Raw genomic sequence first — 21,716 nt, 5'->3', positions numbered from 1 at the left:
TTTTTCCCTCCAAAGGGTTCTCCTCAAATTTCTCAGATAATCAGTGTCTCTTTCATAATTTATCTAGTACATTGCATTTCACTCACCCTTGGGAAATCTTACCAGAAACCAAGAACCAGGGAAATAAATGTATGAGACAAAGATTACAACAAAATTGAACAAAAGAGACTCACAAGTAAAAAGTTCATCTTAGTTCATTTTTGCAGAATTACAGTTCAGGTTATGCATAGCAAAGCCTATATATTCTGTTTCATTACAGAGCTATGGAGTTGCCTAAGAATTTGATTATATAACTGGCCACGTACATTGTCAACATATTTCAAGGTCACTTCTCTGTGCTCTCTTGAGGATGTTGTGGGAGGCAGAAAAAGGCCCCTGCTTGTTGTGATCCATTAAACATCAAGAGACAAAGTTAGAATAAGGCTATTTGTGACAGGAACTCCAGTTCATTCAGGAAAAAAATACTGCAGCATAAATACCTGCTTTTTTCAGGAGAGCATTTTGTTTCCTGGTGGTATATATTTTCAAACTGAGACTGATTCCTCCTGCTGCCCCCTGAGGCAACATTTGATCGTTTAGCTTGCAACTCTTTCCCAGAGACTGAGAACTGAGACACATACAGAACTGATGATTGTTTCTTCTTCATCTCCAGCTGACTTGTTCCCTGTCACTCCTGCTTCTCCAACAGTGCCCTGAGGCTGTCATTAAAGTCATCATGTTCCTTGCTTATTTCAGAGGTCAGCTGGAAAAATTATGAAAACACAGTCTTCTAAATTACCCAAAGAACTACCAGATACACTTCCAAATGTGAACGTACCAAAAATAGAAACAGGACTGAGCATGTTGTAGATCACGGGGATTTCAAAACAGTTCCAGATGCTGGCCGATGGGCAAAACTCAGCTCTGACTCAGCTCAGTTTTACTATTAATTTCAAGGGACTAGAACTTCAGCCAAGATAGGTCATGTACAAGCAAACACACTGCACTCTTTGGTAGATTTATTATTATTATTATTTCATTATTGGTATTACAGTAGTTCTTAGAGACCTGAAATGACTAGAACATATGAATGAAATGATACGGGAGCAAAGATTAAAACACTAATGTGGCATAGCAGTACATTCTAATTTCCCTTTAAAAAACAGATATTTTTGTTCTATATAGATCATGCAAGGAGAAGATGCATTCATTTTGCTTTTTGCCAGTATTTAAATATTTTCTGTCATTAGGTAGTATTTTGTCTGTCTATGGAAGTAAGGTGATGTCCTAGCTCAAACCTTGTGTTTGTGCAGCACCAAATTTAGGCATTTGTTTCCTATCAGTAATAGAATTAAGTTTGCTATGAAAAGAAAATGTGGTGTCCTTAAAATAGCACTTGCACACTGCAAGTTCTTGCTGCTCTGAGTGCTGAAGATCTAGTAGTGTGTTTACAAGAGCAGCATTGCAAGGTCAGTTTAGTTTTGCTTAGAGTGATGACAATGTTTGCAAGTGCTACAAACCCATCAACACTAATGCACATCCAGTAGCTTCCATTCCCAGGGAGAGAACAGGGAATGTCTAAAAACAGTTTCAGAGTAGACAAGATAGGCAGTGTCCAGACCTCAGGTAGATACGGGGCTGTCTGCATTACCGTAACGCTCTGTGCAGCTTGCGAACAGGTCCTCCACCTTCCGGAGAGCCAGCTTCAGTGTATCCAGGCTCCGTGGCAAGATCGGGTTTCTGTGTGTATGCTTGGTGTTCCTTCGGTACCAAGAATACTACCGACATAAAAGATCACACACTGAAATACAAAAAACTTCAATTTAATGTTACAAAGAGATAAAATTGTCCCTGGATAACACAAGTGAAGTAAATTTCTAAATGACCATAGCTACCCCATCATGAAGGGGAACAAGAGCAGCCCCGGGGCTGCCGCAGCTTGGCCCAGGGTGGAGGGTCCCCGAAGGGCTGTGGGAAGCGGGGTGCGAGCTGCACGAACACAGCCCCGCGGCCGTCCCAAGGGGGAGAAGTGCCTGGGGGGCACTGAGGCCTGGGGGGCAGCCAGCAGCATCCAGCTGCACTCTGGTGTTCGTCTTGCTGGAGCACAGAGAGAACAACTTCTCCAGTCGGTTACGGTTTAGAAGGTTCTTCTACAGTGAACAAATACCATCAGCAGTGTAGAGGCGTCACACCTTCCAAGCATCTTGTGTAGGGCCACAACTACGGTATTTTGTCATGAAAGGAAACATATGTAAGCAATGAACCGTGGCTCAGTTAAATACAGAAATACCTTCTAAGTAATAAGCTTCTTGAGGACTGGCGTAGCAACTTCTCCAAAAGTCGGGCAGGCAAAGTGCCAGCGCCTGCGAGGGGGCGGCGGGAGCGGGGCCGGGCCCGGCAGCGTCCCCCGGCCGGGCCCCGGGGGCAGAGGCGCGGCAGAGGCGCGGGCGGCTCCCACTCGCGCTCCCGCCCCGCGAGGGCGCCGCTGCCCCCCGCTGCGCCCCCGCGGCCTCCGCGCGGTGCCCCGCGGCTCTGCGGCTCCCGCCGGCGCCGGCAGCGGCGGGTCCCGCTCGGCAGCCGCTGCATGGAAGCCGGCGGCCGCCGCGCAGGGCCGCGCTCGCCGCCCCCCCGGCTGCGGAAGGAGGCCGGCGGAGCATGCCGCCGGCGGGGCGTTTCTGCGGGGACTGACATGCTGCCGCAGGAGGGAAGTTGCCAGCCCCTTCGCCGCTGCCGCCGGTAGCGGCCGCGATGCGCGGCGCTCCCCTGGCTCTGCCGCAGGCGCCAGGCTACCGCCGACAGCAGCCGGGCTCGCCGCTGTGAGCGGCGCGGGGCCGGGGCCGGGGCCGGGGCCGGGGGCGAGGCGCGGCCGCGGGGCGCTGCCGCCGGCGAAGGCGTTGCCCGCGCCCGCGGGGCCCCGCGCAGCGGGCGGCTCCGCGCGGCGGATGCGTGTGCATGAGCGCTGCACCGAGCGGGCGCAGGAAGCGCCCCCGCTCCGCCGCCTCCATCTTCCAGGGCAGCAAGAGCCCGCCGGGCGGCCGGGACTGTGAACGCCGGGGCAGCGGCTCCGAGAGCGCCCACCAGACCCAGAGAGCCCTGGACGACTGCAAAATGGTGGGTAAAGCAACAGCGCTCGCTTCAATTCCTGTCGCTTTCGTGCATTCTTGTCGCTGGCGGCCGTGCCGCTCCCGCCGCCGGCTTGCCCGTTCCCATCATGAGCAGTCGCTGCCGGAGGAGCTGCCCCGGAGCCTAACGCGCAGCGCTTCAGGGCGGCGGAGGCGCGGGAGGGGCGCGGGTGCGGCGCCGGGCAGCGGCGCGCGGCCAGGCCGCCGGCTGCGGGCACGGGAGCAGCCTCCCCGCGGCGCGGCCACCAGCGGCGGCTGCCCGGCGGCCCATCCAGCCCGATTTGCCCCGGGCTGCCACCCGCTGAAGCCCGGATAGCTCCGTAACTAGCGGCGTCCGCTGCAGCAGCACGCTCGCAGCTTGCCGTCCTGTTGTGCGGCAGCTACAGTCCTGCTCTTGCTCTGCAGCCCTTCTAAAATAGGAGGCAGGATTTGAGGCCCCGAAATTCTGTCCCTGAAGTAGGGAGCACCTGCTTCCAGGCTGCCCGGGATAGCTGCTTGCAACTGGAAGATCCCAGACCGAGGACCTGCGTCCCTGTTATTTTTGGACCTTCGTGTAATGGTATGTCATTCTGCTCAAAACGTTTGGCTCCTGAAACACTCCTCCAAACAAGTGGCATATACCCCATACCTGGCTCCTTAGCCTACAGGCAGCTGGACGCTGGGTCCCAAAATTGCACCTCTCACCAATCTGAGATACAAAACAAGTGAAGTTGCTGCTATTTTACCTGCAAAAAAATGGATCATGCTACACCTCTGTCCAATATCATTGGAAACATACTGGCTACTTCTGTTCTGCTGAATTCTGGCATTTTTTTTCTTATACTGCAAATTGTGCTGGCAGATATGCACTCTAATACTTCAGAATCAGTAGCAATTCGCAGATCACCAAGGAATAAAAGCTGTCACAGTAGGGCTATAAATATTTCCAACAGGTGGGTCCTACTAGGTCCTGCTTTTTTTCTCATTCCAGACAGTGAAATTTGGATAGTTAAACAGTAGTGGCAGCTTTATTTCTTCACTCTTTGTCCAGTAGCATTCACTGATCAGAAATAAAATACGATTTAGAGATGGATTGTTAAGATGCAAGTCGGGAGATAAAGCCAGTGCTTTTTTCTTGTTTTCTGTCTCGATGCTGCTAGATCAGTCTGATTTTGTTTTCCTTGGCAATGCCGTAGTGGTTAAATGTGTCCTCTATTTAAATGGGGGATATCAGGTGAGAGGTGGCAAAATGCGTCTGGCTCAACCAGTAACCAGCTGCAGGATGTAAGGATTTTCTTTTTTCTTCTTAATGCAGAATAATTATGCTATGACACAATATAGTGTGCTTTTTTTTTTCTCCATTGGCTACATGCATTCTCTGAAGCTACAGAGACGCAGGCCACGTTTAGCAGAGTGCAAGTATTGCGTCTAGGGTTTTGTTTGTTTGGTGTGGGTTTGTTTTTTTGTGTGTGTGCAGATGTACCAGAATGCATTGGGAATGGATTGTTTTGCTGCTCCAGAAACAGTGAAACCTATTCACTACTCTTACAATGAAATTTAAGAAAACATGGTGAAAAATGGGTCCAGATACTGGTTCTGAGTTATACAGAATAATTGCAGCGGGATGTGTGAAGACCCAAAATGTAATACTGCAGGGGAAGCAGCTAATTTCTATTTCTACGAATTGGAGGGTTTGACTTAAAATTTTTTAGAACTGATAGAACCCAGATGCCAAATGAAGGTTTTTAGCATGCTTGTATGTTGGGATATGTTGAACTCCTGGGGATAATGATGGTTTTAGAATTATAAGCAGCTACTTTTGTCTATTTTTGTACATTTTGGAAAATGAGGTCAAATTAGCAAAACAAAGATAAATACATATTTTGCTCTAATGCTCCCCTACCTGCCACCCCACCACCACCATGGGTAGCAAAAAGTCTGCTGTGCTTTCTTTCAGAAGACAGCAAATGCTTTGTTTCTTATAGTATCATCCCACACAGGCTATAAATGGAACTAAACAATAATAATCTTACCATCATTGTAAGAGTTACCCATTTATCCAGCAGTACCCACACATATCTGCATATATCTTGTGTTAGAAGATTTCTGTGAAAAGGTTGAAATGCTGATTTACTTCTTTGTCGTTCTTTTCCCCCCTTATTGGAAAAAATGCTTTCTGGAGTACTAGCTGGGAAGTGCCTATCTAGTACATCTTCTCAGCCAGTAACTTCGGATCAGTTTTGTGCCTGAAATCAGGGTTAGAGGCCAGTGACAGAACAGAAATCATTACAAAACAAATTAGCAAAATCTCCAGTGTAAAAGTGAATGCTACATTCCAGTCCCTAAATGTGCTGTTAATCAGGAAGCAGGAGGAGCAAAGGCAATCATTTCTGGAGATATTTTTGTCTTTTATGATAGCAAAAAATTATCTCATGCTACCAATAAAACAGCTGGGATTTTTTTGTGTACTTAATATTTAGGACTAATAACTCAGACACTTTCAGAGATTAAAGCAGAACTACTACTTCCCTGCAAATGAACATTTATAGTACACAGAACAGGCAGCTGGCATGAAGGCCCTAGTCCTCTGCTAGATCTTAGGCACTTGATCCTGTATGCCACAAAATCAGGAGGTGCAGGAACCAAGCCCCAGACTGGGCATGTTTTTATAAAAACTTGTTTGTTTTTATCAGTATAGTTCAATGTCTCATATTAGTAAATCATCTCTGTTTTTTAGCTTGTCCAGGAGTTCAATACACAGGTAGCTCTGTACCGGGAGCTGGTCATTTCCATTGGGGATGTCTCAGTCACCTGTCCGTCTCTGCATGCTGAAATGCACAAGACTCGAACCCGAGGATGTGACATGGCCTATCAGGCTCATCAGAAGCTAGCAGCAATCTCTGGGTAGGAATTTCCATATGTCTAATTAAAACTGTACTCATGTGCACAGCTTTGCTAAATATTGAAGGTAAATTGAGGCAGCTTTGGGCAAAAGCATTAACCTGTCGTGTTTCTATTTTAGAGGGATGTATGACCACAAATTCTACAGAATATTCGTGTCCGTGTGATACTGTAATTTTGAGTCAAATCCTGTTACCTTTACCAAGATGGTATCTTACTGATTTCACTGGATGTAAGATGAACAGGATTTTACTCTGTATCACTAGGCAACATAAAAAGATCAAGGGAGAAGTCTTGCACTTCAAGGGTAAAATAGCAGTAGTTTTCTGCCGAATCCTGCAGTTTTAACGCAATGACCTACCATTGGGTGTATCACCTAAGTGAACAGTTAGAGACAACTAATTCAGCACAACCAGAGACTTAGCAAAATTTGAGGAAAAAGTACTTAATTGGGTGAGAATTACGTAGAGGGGAATACAAAAATAGACTGTGAAAACAAGTTTAAATTCTGCATGTTTTAAAATCTTTAATTGTGTTGAAACGAGGATCAAAGCCTTCCCAGCATTTCATTTTTGAATTTATTCTCCAGTGGACTTACATTACTGTATTACATTACATACTTTTCTTTCCATGGTGACAGAATGTATCATCACATACTTAAGACTGTGTCTCAGTACAAAATAAACCAGGATATCCTACAAAAAGTGAATTCATGCTGCCCGTACAGAGTCTATTTATTAGTGGGTTCTTCACAGTATAGTGATTAGGGCATTTGTATTAACACAAATATGTACCTCCTGAGTGTTTTTTCTCTGACCAGAGTTCATCAGAGCTTTTGGCGCCTGCCTTGTCCAACATAAGTTTTCTTCCAGTGGCACACAAATGGTTTGGTTTTGGCAGCTCTGCCAAATCCCCCTTGCAGTTCTTTCATCAGTTTACTTTATAGGAAATCCATAGAAATATAAGGGAAGACCATACTAACAAACTAAACAGAAAAAAACACTGGTTGGTCATTTTTTGTAGAACTGTCAACTTTTTCAGATACAATTTTGTGCAAAGATTCTTATGTTGATATTACAACCTCTGATTTGTTCCTCAAACAAAATACATGCTTTTAAAATTCTAAAGTCTGTGAGAAGTAAAAAAAATTCCAAAGATTTTTAACCAGTGTATGCTACCTTAACACTGCAGCATTGAGTATGTGCAAATAAAGAGATAAACAATAGTAAAATTGATTGATCCTGTGCATTTTCAGACTCAAAAAGAAAATAATACATCAAATAGCAGAACCAAACTTGGATTATTATTTTTTTTCAGAAAGGAAACCATAGATATGTGCTCCTTTAGAAATACAGAGTTTTTTTAAGTAATCATTTCACAGTTGGGAGTCTGTCATATACACAAAGATGTCCTGAAGGTTGTGCAGTTGCTATGAGATTGACATTTAGCTAATCTAAAACTGTTTTAAATAACTGTGATAATAATGTGATATCCATAACAACTGGTAGGTGTTAGAAACCCTCTGGAAATTGCTTGTTTAGTTTGACAGGCATTTTTCAAGATGTGCTTCACATGCTCACCCTCCTACAGCTGAGGAAAGCAATATGAGCCAACTTAACTTGTTCAGTGTATCTGTGATGAAAGATGGGAGATGGAGGTCCAGCAAGGATTCAGTGTAGAAAACAAACAGAAAGATAGGAGTAATAGACTTGGAAGTTCACTCTTTAATTCAGCTGGAATAGTGATGTAATGCATATGGCATAGGATCAGGAATGGGAAGATAATTTAGTAAGAAGAAAAAGTATCAGGAAGAAAAATATTTAGGGACAGGAATGGATTTAAATCATTTCCAGTTTTAAATGGTCAGGAGGGCAGTGTATCACTGAGAGTCAGCATATATGACAAAGACCCATTTAGTTCTTTGCTTTAGTTCAAAATGAGCAGCATTGCACTGTGTGAGCTTCTGGATAATGCAACCAATTCCATCTCACTTCTTCAAAAGCTTCTTAAAGGATAGCGATCCCTGCCTATTGCTTTCCCAGCCAGAGATAATAATAACAATTAGCTAACTATGTTACTAGACTATAAAATTTCATTACATATCATCATTCTATTAGTTAAGCTCATTAGTAATGTTCAGTTAGTCTCTAAGTGACCTGAGCTGTTGCAGGGACATTTGAGTTTCTTTCATGAAATTGGCATCGCTGAATCAGACAACATTATGTCCATTAATCTTGTTTGCGCTGGTGTCCTCCTTGGAAAATTAGCAGGCAACTTCCTTTTATGCTTCCTGTTTGAATACATGAGGATTTGAGCCTCCTGCACTACTCATCCAGGCGGCTAGAAAAGGCAGCTATTTCCCTTCATAACTCACTGGTTCTACCAGAGTAGGGAAGGTAACAGAGAGGAAAGGCACAAAGACTCAGACAGAAAGAAACAAGAACAGATTCACTGGCATTGGGAAAGGCACTTCTGTAAGAAAATTTGGGAATTGTGAGAAGGGAAACAGAGATGCTGAGACAGAGATAATGCATTAGGAGCCAAACAGGATAGAAGTCATGAGGAGAAAACTCTGATCATAGGAACATCACTTTTGGGATATTAAGTGGACATGAGAGTAGGACAGTGGTGTAATATGAACAAGAACAGAAGGCTCCAGTTGTAGCTACAAAAAAAGTATACACTGATAAGCCATCAAAAGGCAATCCAGATAGGGAAATGGAGGGAGTGAGAACCACCTTAGCTTTTAAAAACTAATGAGAGAAAGAAGAGCAAAGGAGAAAATGACAAAAAAGTAGCAAGGAAACATAAAACCTTAAGAAATCTTCAGTGGATTAAACTATAAGACTCCATCTAGTCCAAATCTGACAGTAGCCAGTAGCAGAGATTTAGTAGAAAAGTATATAAAAAACAGGCTGTGCATAAAATGACGCCTTCCCTAGTATGCCTGCCACTTCCCAGCAATCAGTAGTTGAAGGGTTTCCTGAGCCAAAGGCTGCATATGAACCATTTGTATGCGACAGATCTGAGCTCTCATAGAAGATTTCAGGATTTGTCTGAGTATTAAGGTCTTTACTCAGAAAATACTGAGGATGAATAATGACATCTTTACACTGTCGTGTGTTTAAATCCTTACAATTCAATTTGAAAAACAGATTTAGTTTATTGAAAAGGAAAACTTAAAATTCTATCCCTAACTTAATAGGTCTTCATAGCTATTAGACCCTCTTCGTAACTTGCTCTGTTATGTATTTTTCTTGTAGAAACACATGAAATTTTATCAGATGCAGGCTTGACTTCTTTCCTCAAACCAACACTATCTTGGCTTTTAGGGAATAAAAATTAGAAATAAAAATATTTTAAATTGAAGTGTTCTAGTTCTAGCTGATGATCTATTCTTTCAGAGTTGGCATTTCAGGACCCCAGGTCAATTCCTGCTCACCATAGTTGTACAAAAAATTCTTAGTGATTTTAATGAGACTATCTTCTGAGTAAAGTGAACAAGGTTTGGTCCTTCCATTACATTTTCTACTGTACAAATGCAGCAGAAATTAAGTATCTCAGTGGAATTATGCTGCACCTTTGTAGACGTTAAGGTCAAACCTGGAGAGACTAAAGCAACAAGAAAAGGAGTCGGTGTGATTTTTTTCCAAAGGAAAACTAAAATAAAAGAAGAATACTTGGAACAAGAAGAAGAAGAAGAAGAAGAAGAAGAAAGTGTCAGTCTGTTTTGGAAGAGGGTCTGCTTTATGGGATTGGTAAAGACTCTGACTATGTTATAGATCAGAAGTCATCAAATAGAGAGTCAGCTGTATAGGAGAAGTGCACTATTTTGAGGAGGTAAACAGAAAGAAAACTCAAAACTGTATTTTAAGATACAGGTCTGCACAATTGTGTACACACTTTGTCCCTTTCATATTCTCAAGCACTTGGTATGTATACATAATGCAAGTACTTCTGCAGGTACTTGGCACGCTGAAACTAGAACTGGCCATGTGTCTGTGATAGTCTGATGAATGTGTAGACAGAGGAGGCAAGGGGTGCAGGGCAATGTACATCTCCATGAGCCTAACTTTCAAATAGGTTGTCCTCTGTTGCTCAGACTGGTTTTGCAAAGTCCTGCACCTGGGGAGGAATAACCCCACGCACCAGTAGAGGCTGGGGACCAGCTGGCTGGGAATCAGCTTGACAGAAAAGGACCTGGGGGTCTTGGTGGCCACCACGTTGAACATGAGGCCACGATGCACCCTTGCGGCAAAGAAAGCCGAAAACACCCTAGACTGAATTAGGAAGTGTCACCAGCACATCAAGGGAGATGATCCTTCCCCCCTGCTCAGCCCTGGTGAGGCCACATTTGGAGTGCTGTGTCCCATTCAGGGCTTCCCAATATAGGAAAGACATGGACATGCTGGAGTGGGCCCAGTAAAGGGCCACTAAGATTATTAGGGGCTTGGAGCATCTATCATTTGAGGAGAGGCTGAAAGAGCTGGGACTCTTTAGCCTGGAGAAGAGAAGGCTCAGGGAGGATTTTGTTGATGTTTATAAATATCTGATGGGAGACTGTAAGGAAGATGGAGCCAGAGTCTTCTCAGTGACAGCACAAAAGGCAATGGGAACAAATTGAAATACAGGACATTCCATTTAAACATTAAACAAAGAATGTTTTTTACTGTGATGGTGGTTGAACACTGGAACTTGTTGCCTGGAAAGGCTGTGGAACCTCCATCCTTGGAGATATCCAAAACTTGACTGGACATGGTCCTTAGGTGCCTTCCAAACTGTGACAATAGTCACCATTAATCTTTTTATCAGGAAAATTCCAAGATAAAGTTTCCTGATTTTGCATTGGGGTGCATCCATTACTTTTATAATACAATTGTTACACATGACTTTGATTGTTGTGGGGGACTCCCTGCTACAGGGGACGGAGGCATCTGTCTGTCGACCTGACCTCTTGTCTAGAGAGGTTTGTGGCCTGCCGGGGGCTCGTGTGAGAGATGTCATGCAAAGACTGCCTAGGCTTGTCCATTCTTCAGACTATTACCCACTGCTGCTCTTCCATGTGGGCGCCAATGACACCAAGGGCAAACTGGAGACCATCAAGCAGGATTTCAGAGCTCTGGGGATGGTGGTCAAGGGTCTGGGAGCCCAGGTCATCTTCTCCTCAATCCTGCCAGTGAGGGGGGTGGATGAGAGGAGGAGGAGACGGACTTTCCAGGTTAACGACTGGCTGCGCCGCTGGTGTTGGCAACAGGGTTTTGGTTTCTACGACCATGGGACCCTGTTTGAAGATCGACAACTGATGGTGAGAGATGGGTTCCACCTCACGAGGCAGGGCACGCGTGTCTTTGCCAACAGGTTGGCCAACCTGGTAAGGAGGGCTTTAAACTGGGAAAGATGGGGGAAGGGGAGAGTTATAGTGACAGGGTAGCTGGCAAAAGACTGCTCAAGTCAGGATGCCTCCAACAGGTGAATGCAGCCAGGGAAGTGCGCATGGGATGTGGCTATGGAGGATCCTCTTGTACCCCTCCTGGGAAACCTGCATGCTTGATGACCTCTCTGAAATGCCTGTACACCAATGCACGCAGCTTGGGGAACAAACAGGAAGAACTAGAGACGTGTGTGCGGTCGCAGGGCCATGATCTCATTGCCATTACAGAGACATGGTGGGATAGCTCGCATGACTGGAGTGCTGTCATGGATGGCTACGTGCTTTTTAGGAAAGACAGGCCAGGAAAGCGAGGTGGTGGAGTTGCTCTTTATGTGAGAGAGCAACTGGAATGTATTGAGCTGTGCCTAGGGGTGGATGAAGAGCGAGTCGAGAGCTTATGGGTAAGGATCAAAGGGCAGGCTAGCATGGGTGACACTGTTGTGGGTGTTTACTACAAGCCACCTGATCAGGATGAGGAAGTCGATGAGGCCTTCTACAGACAGCTGGAAGTAGCCTCACAATCCCAGGCCCTGGTTCTCATGGGCGACTTCAACCACCCCGATATCTGCTGGAAAGACAACACAGCTAGGCACAAACAGTCCCGGAGGTTCCTGCAGAGCATTGGTGACAACTTCTTGACACAGGTGGTGGAGGAGCCAACAAGGAGAGGTGTGCTGCTGGACCTCGTACTAACAAACAAAGAAGGACTGGTGGAAGATGTGAAGGTCGGGGGCAGCCTTGGCTGCAGTGACCATGAGATCGTGGAGTTCAGGATCCTGCGAGGAAGCAGCAGGGCACCAAGTAGGATCGCAACCCTGGACTTCAGGAGAGCAAACTTTGGCCTCTTCAGGGACCTACTTGGGGGAATCCCATGAGTTAGGGCCCTAGAAGGAAGGGGCGTTCAAGAGAGCTGGTTAATATTCAAACATCACTTCCTCCAGGCTCAAGAGCGGTGCATCCCTCTGAGTAGGAAGTCAAGCAAAGGAGGCAGGAGACCTGCACGGATGAGCAAGGAGCTCCTGGCAAAACTCAACCAGAAGAAGGAAGTATACAGAAAGTGGAAAGGGGGACAGGCCACTTGGGAGGAATATAGGAACGTTGTCAGAGTATGCAGGGATGCGACGAGGAAGGCTAAGGCCTGTTTGGAATTAAATCTGGCTAGAGATGTCAAGGACAGCAAGAAGGGCTTCTTCAAATACATCAGCAGCAAGAGGAAGACTAGGGAAAATGTGGGCCCTTTGCTGAATGGGGTGGGTGCCCTGGTGACGAAGGATGCAGAGAAGGCAGAGTTACTGAATGCCTTCTTTGCTTCAGTCTTTACTGCTCAGGCCAGCCCTCAGGAACCCCAGATCCTGGAGGCAAGAGAGAAAGTCTGGAGGAAGGAAGACTTTCCCTTGGTTGAGGAGGAGTGGGTTAGAGATCATTTAAGCAAACTTGACACCCACAAATCCATGGGCCCTGATGGGATGCACCCACGAGTGCTGAGGGAGCTGGCAGATGTCATTGCTAAGCCACTCTCCATCATCTTTGAAAGGTCATGGAGGACAGGAGAGGTGCCTGAGGACTGGAAGAAAGCCAATGTCACCCCAGTCTTCAAAAAGGGCAAGAAGGAGAACCCAGGGAACTACAGGCCAGTCAGCCTCACCTCCATCCCTGGAAAGGTGATGGAGCAGCTCATCCTGGAGGCCATCTCCAAGCATGTGGAGGAAAAGAAGGTGATCAGGAGTAGTCAGCATGGCTTCACCAAGGGGAAATCATGCTTAACCAATCTGATAGCCTTCTATGATGGAATGACTGGCTGGGTAGATGAGGGGAGAGCAGTGGATGTTGTCTACCTTGACTTCAGCAAGGCTTTCGACACTGTCTCCCATAGCATCCTCATAGGGAAGCTCAGGAAATGTGGGTTAGATGAGTGGACAGTGAGGTGGATTGAGAACTGGCTGAATGGCAGAGCTCAGAGGGTTGTGATCAGCACCGCAGAGTCTAGTTGGAGGCCTGTAGCTAGCGGTGTCCCCCAGGGGTCAGTACTGGGTCCAGTCTTGTTCAACTTCTTCATCAGTGACCTGGATGAAGGGACAGAGTGCACCCTCAGCAAGTTTGCTGACGATACAAAACTGGGAGGAGTGGCGGATACACCAGAGGGCTGTGCTGCCATTCAGAGAGACCTGGACAGGCTGGAGAGGTGGGCAGAGAGGAACCTCATGAAGTTCAACAAAGGCAAGTGCAGGGTCCTGCACCTAGGGAGGAATAACCCCATGCACCAGTACAGGTTGGGGGTTGACCTGCTGGAAAGCAGCTCTGCCGAGAAGGCCCTGGGAGTGCTGGTGGACACCAAGTTAAGCATGAGGCAGCAATGTGCCCTTGTGGCCAAGAAGGCCAATGGTATCCTGGGCTGCATCAGGAAGAGTGTTGCCAGCAGGTGGAGGGAGGTGATTCTCCCCCTCTACTCAGCCCTGCTGAGGCCCCATCTGGAGTACTGCGTCCAGTTCTGGGCTCCCCAGTACAAGAGGGATGTGGCACTACTGGAGCAAGTCCAGCGAAGGGCCACAAAGATGGTTAGGGGACTGGAGCATCTCTCTTATGAGGAAAGGCTGAGAGAGCTTGGCCTGTTTAGCTTGGAGAAGAGAAGGCTGAGAGGGGATCTTATCAATGTGTACAAGTATCTGAAGGGAGGGTGTCAAGAGGATGGAGCCAGACTCTTTTCAGTGGTGCCGAGCGACAGGACACGAGGCAACGGGCACAAACTGAAACACAGACGCTTCCATCTGAACATGAGGAAAAACTTTTTCACTGTGAGGGTGACAGAGCACTGGAACAGGTTGCCCAGAGAGGTTGTGGAGTCTCCTTCTCTGGAGATATTCAAAACGCGCCTGGATGCAATCCTGTGCAATGTGCTCGAGGTGACCCTGCTTGAGCAGGGGGGTTGGACTAGATGATCTCCAGAGGTCCCTTCCAACCTCAGCGATTCTGTGATTCTGTGATTCTGTGACTTCCCCTTAGTTCAAAAAAAGCTAGGGAGGTAGACCTAAAAATCACATTGTGATTGCATTCCAGTTTTTGTTGTAGTACGTAGAAGCACTGCCATAGCATTGCTTTAACTATGTGCTTCTAGTTCACTTCTACTATTCTTTTTTCTTCTGCAATCTATAGTAGATTTCTGATGTTTTCATTAAGCAAAAGAGGGTAACTTCTCAGACCTATGTAATATTAAATCAGTTGTGTTAAAAGACTGTTCACACCCAGTTATGGCTAAATTTTTATTAAAATTTTTATGAACTTCCTCCAGATTAAAGCATTTTAAAATGATTATCTGCTTTCTAAAGAGCACAAGCAAACAAAAAAAGTCTGCTGCAAAATTAAGGCACACATTAAGAGAATTAAGAGAAATTAAGAGAAAGAAGACTTCAGGCTTATAACTTAATGAGAGCTGCATTAAGACAAGCATAATAGAAACTGTCTTAACTGTTTAACTTAAGATGTTAAATAAAGTGCTCCTGGCAGGTGGTATAGCTTAGCAGAAACAAAACACAGCAACACTCAGTTCAACAGACAGGAATTTTTATAATCATGAATCAAAACAAGGTAATGCCAGCAGATAGAGCAACAAACTAGAGATCTCCCCAGGCTAGATATCAATCATGCAGCATTTATGGAGCTGTCCACCCTGCCCAGCTGTCTCTACAATCACTGCCGTTGTACTCCTTCTCTCACCTATGCCGGAGGTGGGGAGAGTAATGATAAAGTTAATCCTTTAAGTTCTGAATATGAGGCACTACCTCTGTATCCTACCTCAGTTACAGTTAGCATAGTTTTAACAGCCAACTGAAAAGCTGAAAATAAGGTAAGTATTTGCTTCACAGAGGCTGCACCATGATAACCAGAATGTGGCCTGTTGTGAGCATAATAAAATATTAAAAAATAATGTGATGATCAATATTCTAATTACATGATATATCAAGGACATAATGCTTCCTAAATTCATATGGTTTTTGCCAAGATTTTGTAGAAATTTTAAAACAGTAAGAGGACAACTCTGACCTTAAGGACCATATTAAGTAAGTACAAAATGTCTAGGTTGCCTGCTTCTGAAAACTGCGGGAAATAAAAAACTTGCCATTTGCACTCACAGGCATATACTACAAATCATCTCAGTAAGTAGTTCCATATAAGTTGGTGGGCCAGATCCCTCTATTCTTACAATTGTTGAATAGTACCTTACTCAGCATGTTGTCCTGATGACTTGACTGGGACTGTTCAGTATAAGAAAAGTCAGTGAGATCTTTGTCTCCATCCAAAGAAAAGCTTTCAAGATCTGGAGCAAGTTAATTACTGAGCATTTTCATCATATAAAGCCTCTTGCTTTCCCTCAACCATTATACTCACCTTCTGTAAACTTTTGCTGTAGTTCTTAAATGCTCATGTCTTTTTGTGACGGAAGCATATCAAGTTCTGTGGGCAAATTCCTTCCGTGTTTGTTCTGCTTTATTTGGATTATCTTCACTAATTTCTCAGTTTGAAATTACTCCAGACTTAATACTGTATATCAGAGACTGCACTTGTTCCAGTGGCTCAGATCACATGGGGATGTTTTGGAAGGTAAGCTCAGATGTGAATATACTGGGTGCTTACTCTCTGTGGACAAGCTAGTGCACAAGAAGTATAACAGCTTACTCCTCTCTCAAAAGGGTAACAGTCTGCACAGTTAGAGTTCTCACTTTTAAAAAATTTTCTCTAATTATACAACAAGTCCTGTGCATCTAGAATGATGGAAAGGGACACTAAAAAGCTAAATCAGTTTTGTACAGAACTGAGTTAAGATGGATTCTGTTGCTGAGAAGAAAATCTATTTACTAAATTTAAAGTTGCAAGTAGAAAAAGAAATCATTTAAGTCTGATGCCCCAATTTCTAATAAGAGAACTCAGAAAGCAAATAATGAAGGAGAAAACAAGGTTACTTACTAAAACTAGGGTTCTCAAAATAGCTAACCTCCACAGATGCACTTTTCCTTTGTACCCTTGTCTTTGAAAATGTTCTCTAATAGGCAGTTCAAACTTAAAGATACAGGGTATTAATATCTGCCTTTATAGATACATCTTTCATATCTGGGAGCCAAATTTAGTAAAGGGCAAACATACCTAAAACTTAATTTAGCATTTATTTCCTTTCCCCTTTCTCCAAAACAGAAATCCTGAAAATCCTGAAAAGTTCTACGTCTGAAATGACACAACATAACCTAGTTTTGACAAAGTGGAAGAGTCTTAGCACCCTGCTTAGGGTTGAACCAGGAGGCAGAAAAGAGGCATTCTTCCTTGTTCATACTCTGAGGAGCTTGATCCCATAGGCATTCTCAGAGCATCCTCAGAGGCTAACACACACTGACAATTTTGGACTCCTCTCAGAACACACTGGCAACTGACACTTTCTTTTAAACCAAAGCTGAAGGTGAGTTAACTTAATTTCTAGAGCAGTTGCACTCTACCTCCTAGAAGAATGCTCTGACTTCCAGACAAGCGGAAGTGAGAGATGAAAGCAGGATAAACATCATCTTTGTCAGAGTCACTTATCTGTCCCTTTCTTCCACCTCACGCTCCACCAGCACATTCCAACAGCTCCCAGGGCAGCACTGCTGCTTCTGGGACACTCAAGGACTGCAGATGTCAGGTAAGCCAGACAGGTTTGCTAACCAGCTGCCTCTTATGTGAGGGGTCCTCTAACAGAAAAGAAGCCCAGCAGCCAGGGACTGTGCCTCATATTCAAGGACACCCACAGGTAGGCATATTCTCCCTGGTAAGAGCAGAGCACAATAGCTTTTCCTCTGTTACATGACCTGAAACAGTTTGGCAACTACAGGGAAAGAAGGGACACACTGCCATCATCTTACCCAGTGGGCAGAGTATTGGGCACTGGAGAGCAAAACAGTTTAAAGGTCTGCATTCTGCTCCCATTTCAAGCAGTGCTAGTGCTGGTAAACACTGAAGACTGTTAAGGCACTTGTTTGGTGGGAAAGAGAATTTGTATTCTAGTCCTTTCTCTGCCCTGCCTTTTTTTTTTTTTTTTTGGTATTATATGCAGATAAAATCCAGAAAGATTCAGGGGAGCAGAGAGAGCTCACACGAATGTTGAGTACACTTCAGCATTCTGCATCTTTAGCCCAATGAATCATAACTTCTACAGAGTCTCTTGGTCTAGGGTGGGAGGAGGCTGTATGTTTAGGGTGGTTTGGGTTCCATTTTGACATGCCCTCTGCATTCAGACCATCCCGCGCTCCAAACTCCACCCTAGAGACGGATGCCAAGAAGTGAGGTGCTGCCCTATTTGAAGCCCTCCCCTGGACTCTCTTCTACCTTGCACATGTCCAGCATTCCACCCCAGTTTAGATTCCAGAGGGGGTTATTTCTCTAAATCCAACCGACTCAGGAATCATGGAGTTTTCCACCCACAGATAAACCTGTATATCTGTAGCAATGGTTGAAATATCCACTCTGTCTTAAGCTTCTGTTTTGAGCTATACAAACCTTTTAAATCACAAAATTGGAGTGAGAGAAAACATATGTAGCCAGAGAGATTTGGGGGCTAAATTAACCCTTTGGGAATGCTGCAGCATCAGGGCATGCTGACATTGTTTAGGCAGTTCAACATTTTTGCAACCATTCTCTAACTTCATGTACCTCTCTTGCCCCATTTTGTTCTTTCTTCAGAATATCTGCTATAAATGTTGGACATAAGAAATTTCAGACTTATGAAAGCAGTTTTCTTAGGGAGCAATCAGCCCAAGAATCTAGCTGTTAGATACATTTACAGAAACACCAAATGTAGGAATTTTGAAATGCTCACAGAACTTAAGAGTGCACTACTACCTTTGGTTTTAGACACTGTCATAATAAACATGATTAACAAGAATAATGAATATTTTGAATAAATATTTTGAATAAAGTTTTCAGAAAATCTTGAAAATCTTTCATTCAGCTTCCCTCTGATGCTTTAGGTTACTCACTTATTAAATAGTTGTACCAGTACTTACTATGTCTTAAAAATACATTGTGTATTATTTAATGTTTTTAGTTCATATTTTAGTCTTTCAAAGGAAGGCAATGTGTCCTTGTGGTCAAGAAGGCCAGTGGTATCCTGGGTTGCATTAGGAAGACAATTGCCAGCAGGTCAAGGGAGGTGATCCTCTCCCTCTACTCAGCCCTGGTGAGGCCACATCTGGAGTACTGTGTCCAGTTCTGGGCTCCCCAGTACAAGAGAGACATGGAGCTACTGGAGAGAGTCCAGCGGAGGGCTACTAAGATGATTGAGGGACTGGAGCATCTCAGGAAAGGCTGAGAGAGCTGGGCCTGTTCAGCCTGGAGAAGAGAAGACGGAGGGGGGATCTTATCAATGCATATAAGTATCTGAAGGTGGAGGGTGTAGAAAGGATGGGGCCAGACTCTTCCCAGTGGTGCCCAGCGATAGGACAAGAGGCAACGGGCACAAACTGAAACACAGCAAGTTTCGTCTGAACATAAGGAAAAACTTCTTTCCTGTGAGGGTGACAGAGCACTGGAACAGGTTGCCCAGAGAGATTGTGGAGTCTCCTTCCTTGGAGATATTCAAAAGCTGTCTGGACACTATCCTGGACAACATGTACTAGGTGACCCTACCTGAGCAGGGGGGTTGGACTAGATGATCTCCCGAGGTCCCTTCCAACCTCAACCATTCTGATTCTGTGATTCTGTGAAGGCATATTAAAATACTCTATTTTATTATTGTTATATTGTTTCCTAAATAAGACACACGTAGATAAAATTTTTATCTTGTCCTTCTCCTGAAGAGGCAGTTGATGTATACTGATTTTAAATTATTTCATTAAATTTTGATCTTAAATTATTGAGTGGAATTTTAGGATTATCCAGTTATCCAATGGAATTTTAGGCCCTAAAACCTACAGCAGTGAGCACCTCCTGTATGTCTTCACATGTCACAAATTGAATTAAGTCAGTAACATTTTCCTGAGCAAAAACCTCATCGATATTAACTTATATCTGTAAATGGTGCTTTAAAAAGGAATTTAGAACTGAACTTGAGAAGGTTTTTAAGGACCTACAAATGCAGTTAATTACAAGGCTTTCAAAAGTAACTGCATTTGTACACCATTTTGGATAGCATTGACATTAATTTGTTTGCCTTCCATGGAATTCATAGAACAGGTACTTTGATACCTTCAATGAGCTTGTTCTCTGCAAGACTGCACTTCATACACAGCGTCATGATTTTCATTTCTCTGAATTCTCTGTCTTGCCACCACGTTTATGGGGAAATGTCACGTCTTGTCTGCTAAGGACCCTATGCCCCCAAAAATTAGAGGCACCATGGTAATATGGATTCAAAATTAATGACCAACCCAAAACGAACATTTCATTTCAGTATTTCTGAAAGGAAATTTCTTTCTTGGCAAAATTTTGCAAAAAGCACACCTGATGAAAAAATGCAGACTGAAGCTTCATGCCTAGCTTCACAGATGTAATTTAGAGTTGCGGCTGGGCTGGTAAAGAACCGTTCCTATAAACAAGACAGTAAGAACAGCTCCCTTCTGTCCCATTTAGATCCATTGATTTGAGATCTGTCTCACCAGCATATGACAGTGATTTTCTTCCACGGATCTCTACTGTAACACAGCTGTGGCAGAAGCTGAGAATTACTCATGGGTTTTAAGTGCTTCTTTCCTGGTCACTTTCTTAAATGCTATTTGATTTAGAAATCCCATGTTGCTGCAGTTTTTTAGAGTTAGACACTCTGCTTACCTTGTCTCTATATAGGTTTGATTATATTGTCTTAAAAAATGCATTCCTGATTCTCATTTAAGTTCTTATAAATCCAGACTATTTTAGCAGTATGTTCACATAGAGTAGGACAGAAGTAAATTAGTACAGGGATGAATAACTAAAAAGAGAGATAGTTACTAAAATGTTTTGACAAAGGAAGAGCTGGAGCAAAGGGGAGAGGGATGCATTAAACTTCAAATAAAAACCCAATAAAATAAATTATTTTAAAAACTTGAAAATATTTTGAAAGAAACATTATTTTTAAAGCCCTAGAATATAAATAATCTGAAAATTTAAAGTTAAAGCACCTCTAAAATTATTTAAAATATGGAAAACATTATATAATGTCAGACTGTTCTTCAAATATCTGTGTATCTTCAGGGAAGTGAGAACATGAATCTGAGATACTGAAGTTGTGTATTAGAAAAAGATCTTAACCTGGGTTCTTAAAATTCCATGATTACTGTTTTTTGCTTTTGATTTCTTAATTATTTTTTAAGTTTTGGACTGAAATCTTCCTAACACAAATATTATCAGTAGTTCTCTGCAATCTGAAACACTTATCTCTGACAGAAAAAAATAATTTTGATTCTGTGCTTCAGTGAAATCAGCCAGTGCAGATCCTAAGTTAATTGTGCAGGACCATGCAGTTAACTGTATCTCCTTCTCATGATCCATGTTCTGTCCTGCCCTTTCAAGTGGTAGACTTCCTGCAGAGTCATCTAAGAAAAGACTTCTTACATATAGTCACCTCTTTGGTGCTGGAGATTTGCTCTAGTAAGATGTTGGGCCCCAGACTATAAGGGATAACTGCTCTCAGCAGCAGCAGCAGCAACTAGCAAGATCAGTCTCCAGCCAGGGGAGATCTTAGCTCTGTCAGGCTTACACAGGGAAAATTCCAACTGAATGTGTAAAAGCCATTCCAGTTTTTCTAATTGCTTTGTCATTCTGTGTCAAAATAATTAAATATTCTAAACTATTGTCTAGGCATTAAGGTCTCAACTGAACAAGCATTCCTTAATCAGGAATCATTCCAGTGCTGTCAATTAAATAATGTTTAAATTCAGGTTTTAAAGTTAAACTTATATATATAAAATTAAACTTATTATAAACTTACAGGTTAGAAAAGTAAACTCAGGTTTTAAGATTAAACATATTTGGCTGAAGTTCTGCCTATTATTGAATACTGTATCTTCTTTCCTGCATATATTTGCAGATCTATACTTAGATTTTCTATATTATTTTTAACTGTAAGAGGAATAATATACTCAGTTATTTGTACATGAACAATCTTTCTCTGCAGCTTCTTCCCTTCCTCTCCTTTGTTCCATTTTCATCTTGCTCTTCTTATCTTTCCTGTGAATACTTTCTGGACGGACATCTCCTGCTAGCAGATTTGGCATAAGAATTCAAATACTATCATATTATATTAAATGATATATTCAGAGTTGTGGAAGGAAGTGCCTTACCCTAGCATAAGAAAATGAGTTTATATTTAT

General features: G+C 43.6%; 1 protein-coding gene across 2 annotated transcripts in view; it reads left to right on the top strand.

Moving 5' to 3' along the window:
* Positions 1–2,854: 2,854 nt before the first annotated feature.
* The window catches only part of RGS7BP (regulator of G protein signaling 7 binding protein), a 48,460-nt gene continuing 29,598 nt past the window's right edge, over positions 2,855–21,716 (top strand). Inside the window, exons 1-3 of one of the 2 annotated variants that reach the window (XM_067315558.1) lie at positions 3,028–3,090; positions 3,507–3,660; positions 5,818–5,984. In XM_067315558.1, the coding sequence (XP_067171659.1) occupies positions 3,658–3,660; positions 5,818–5,984 (170 nt within the window). In that variant the 5' untranslated portion in view covers positions 3,028–3,090; positions 3,507–3,657. Of the gene's footprint in view, positions 3,091–3,506; positions 3,661–5,817; positions 5,985–21,716 lie in introns of both variants that reach the window. The other variant, XM_067315557.1, reaches the window with a different exon arrangement.

This window comes from Apteryx mantelli, chromosome Z (genome assembly GCF_036417845.1).
Source record: "Apteryx mantelli isolate bAptMan1 chromosome Z, bAptMan1.hap1, whole genome shotgun sequence".
Lineage (NCBI taxonomy): Eukaryota > Metazoa > Chordata > Aves > Apterygiformes > Apterygidae > Apteryx > Apteryx mantelli.
Note: the sequence above shows the minus strand (reverse complement) of the source record. Positions and strands in the feature narration are given on the sequence as shown.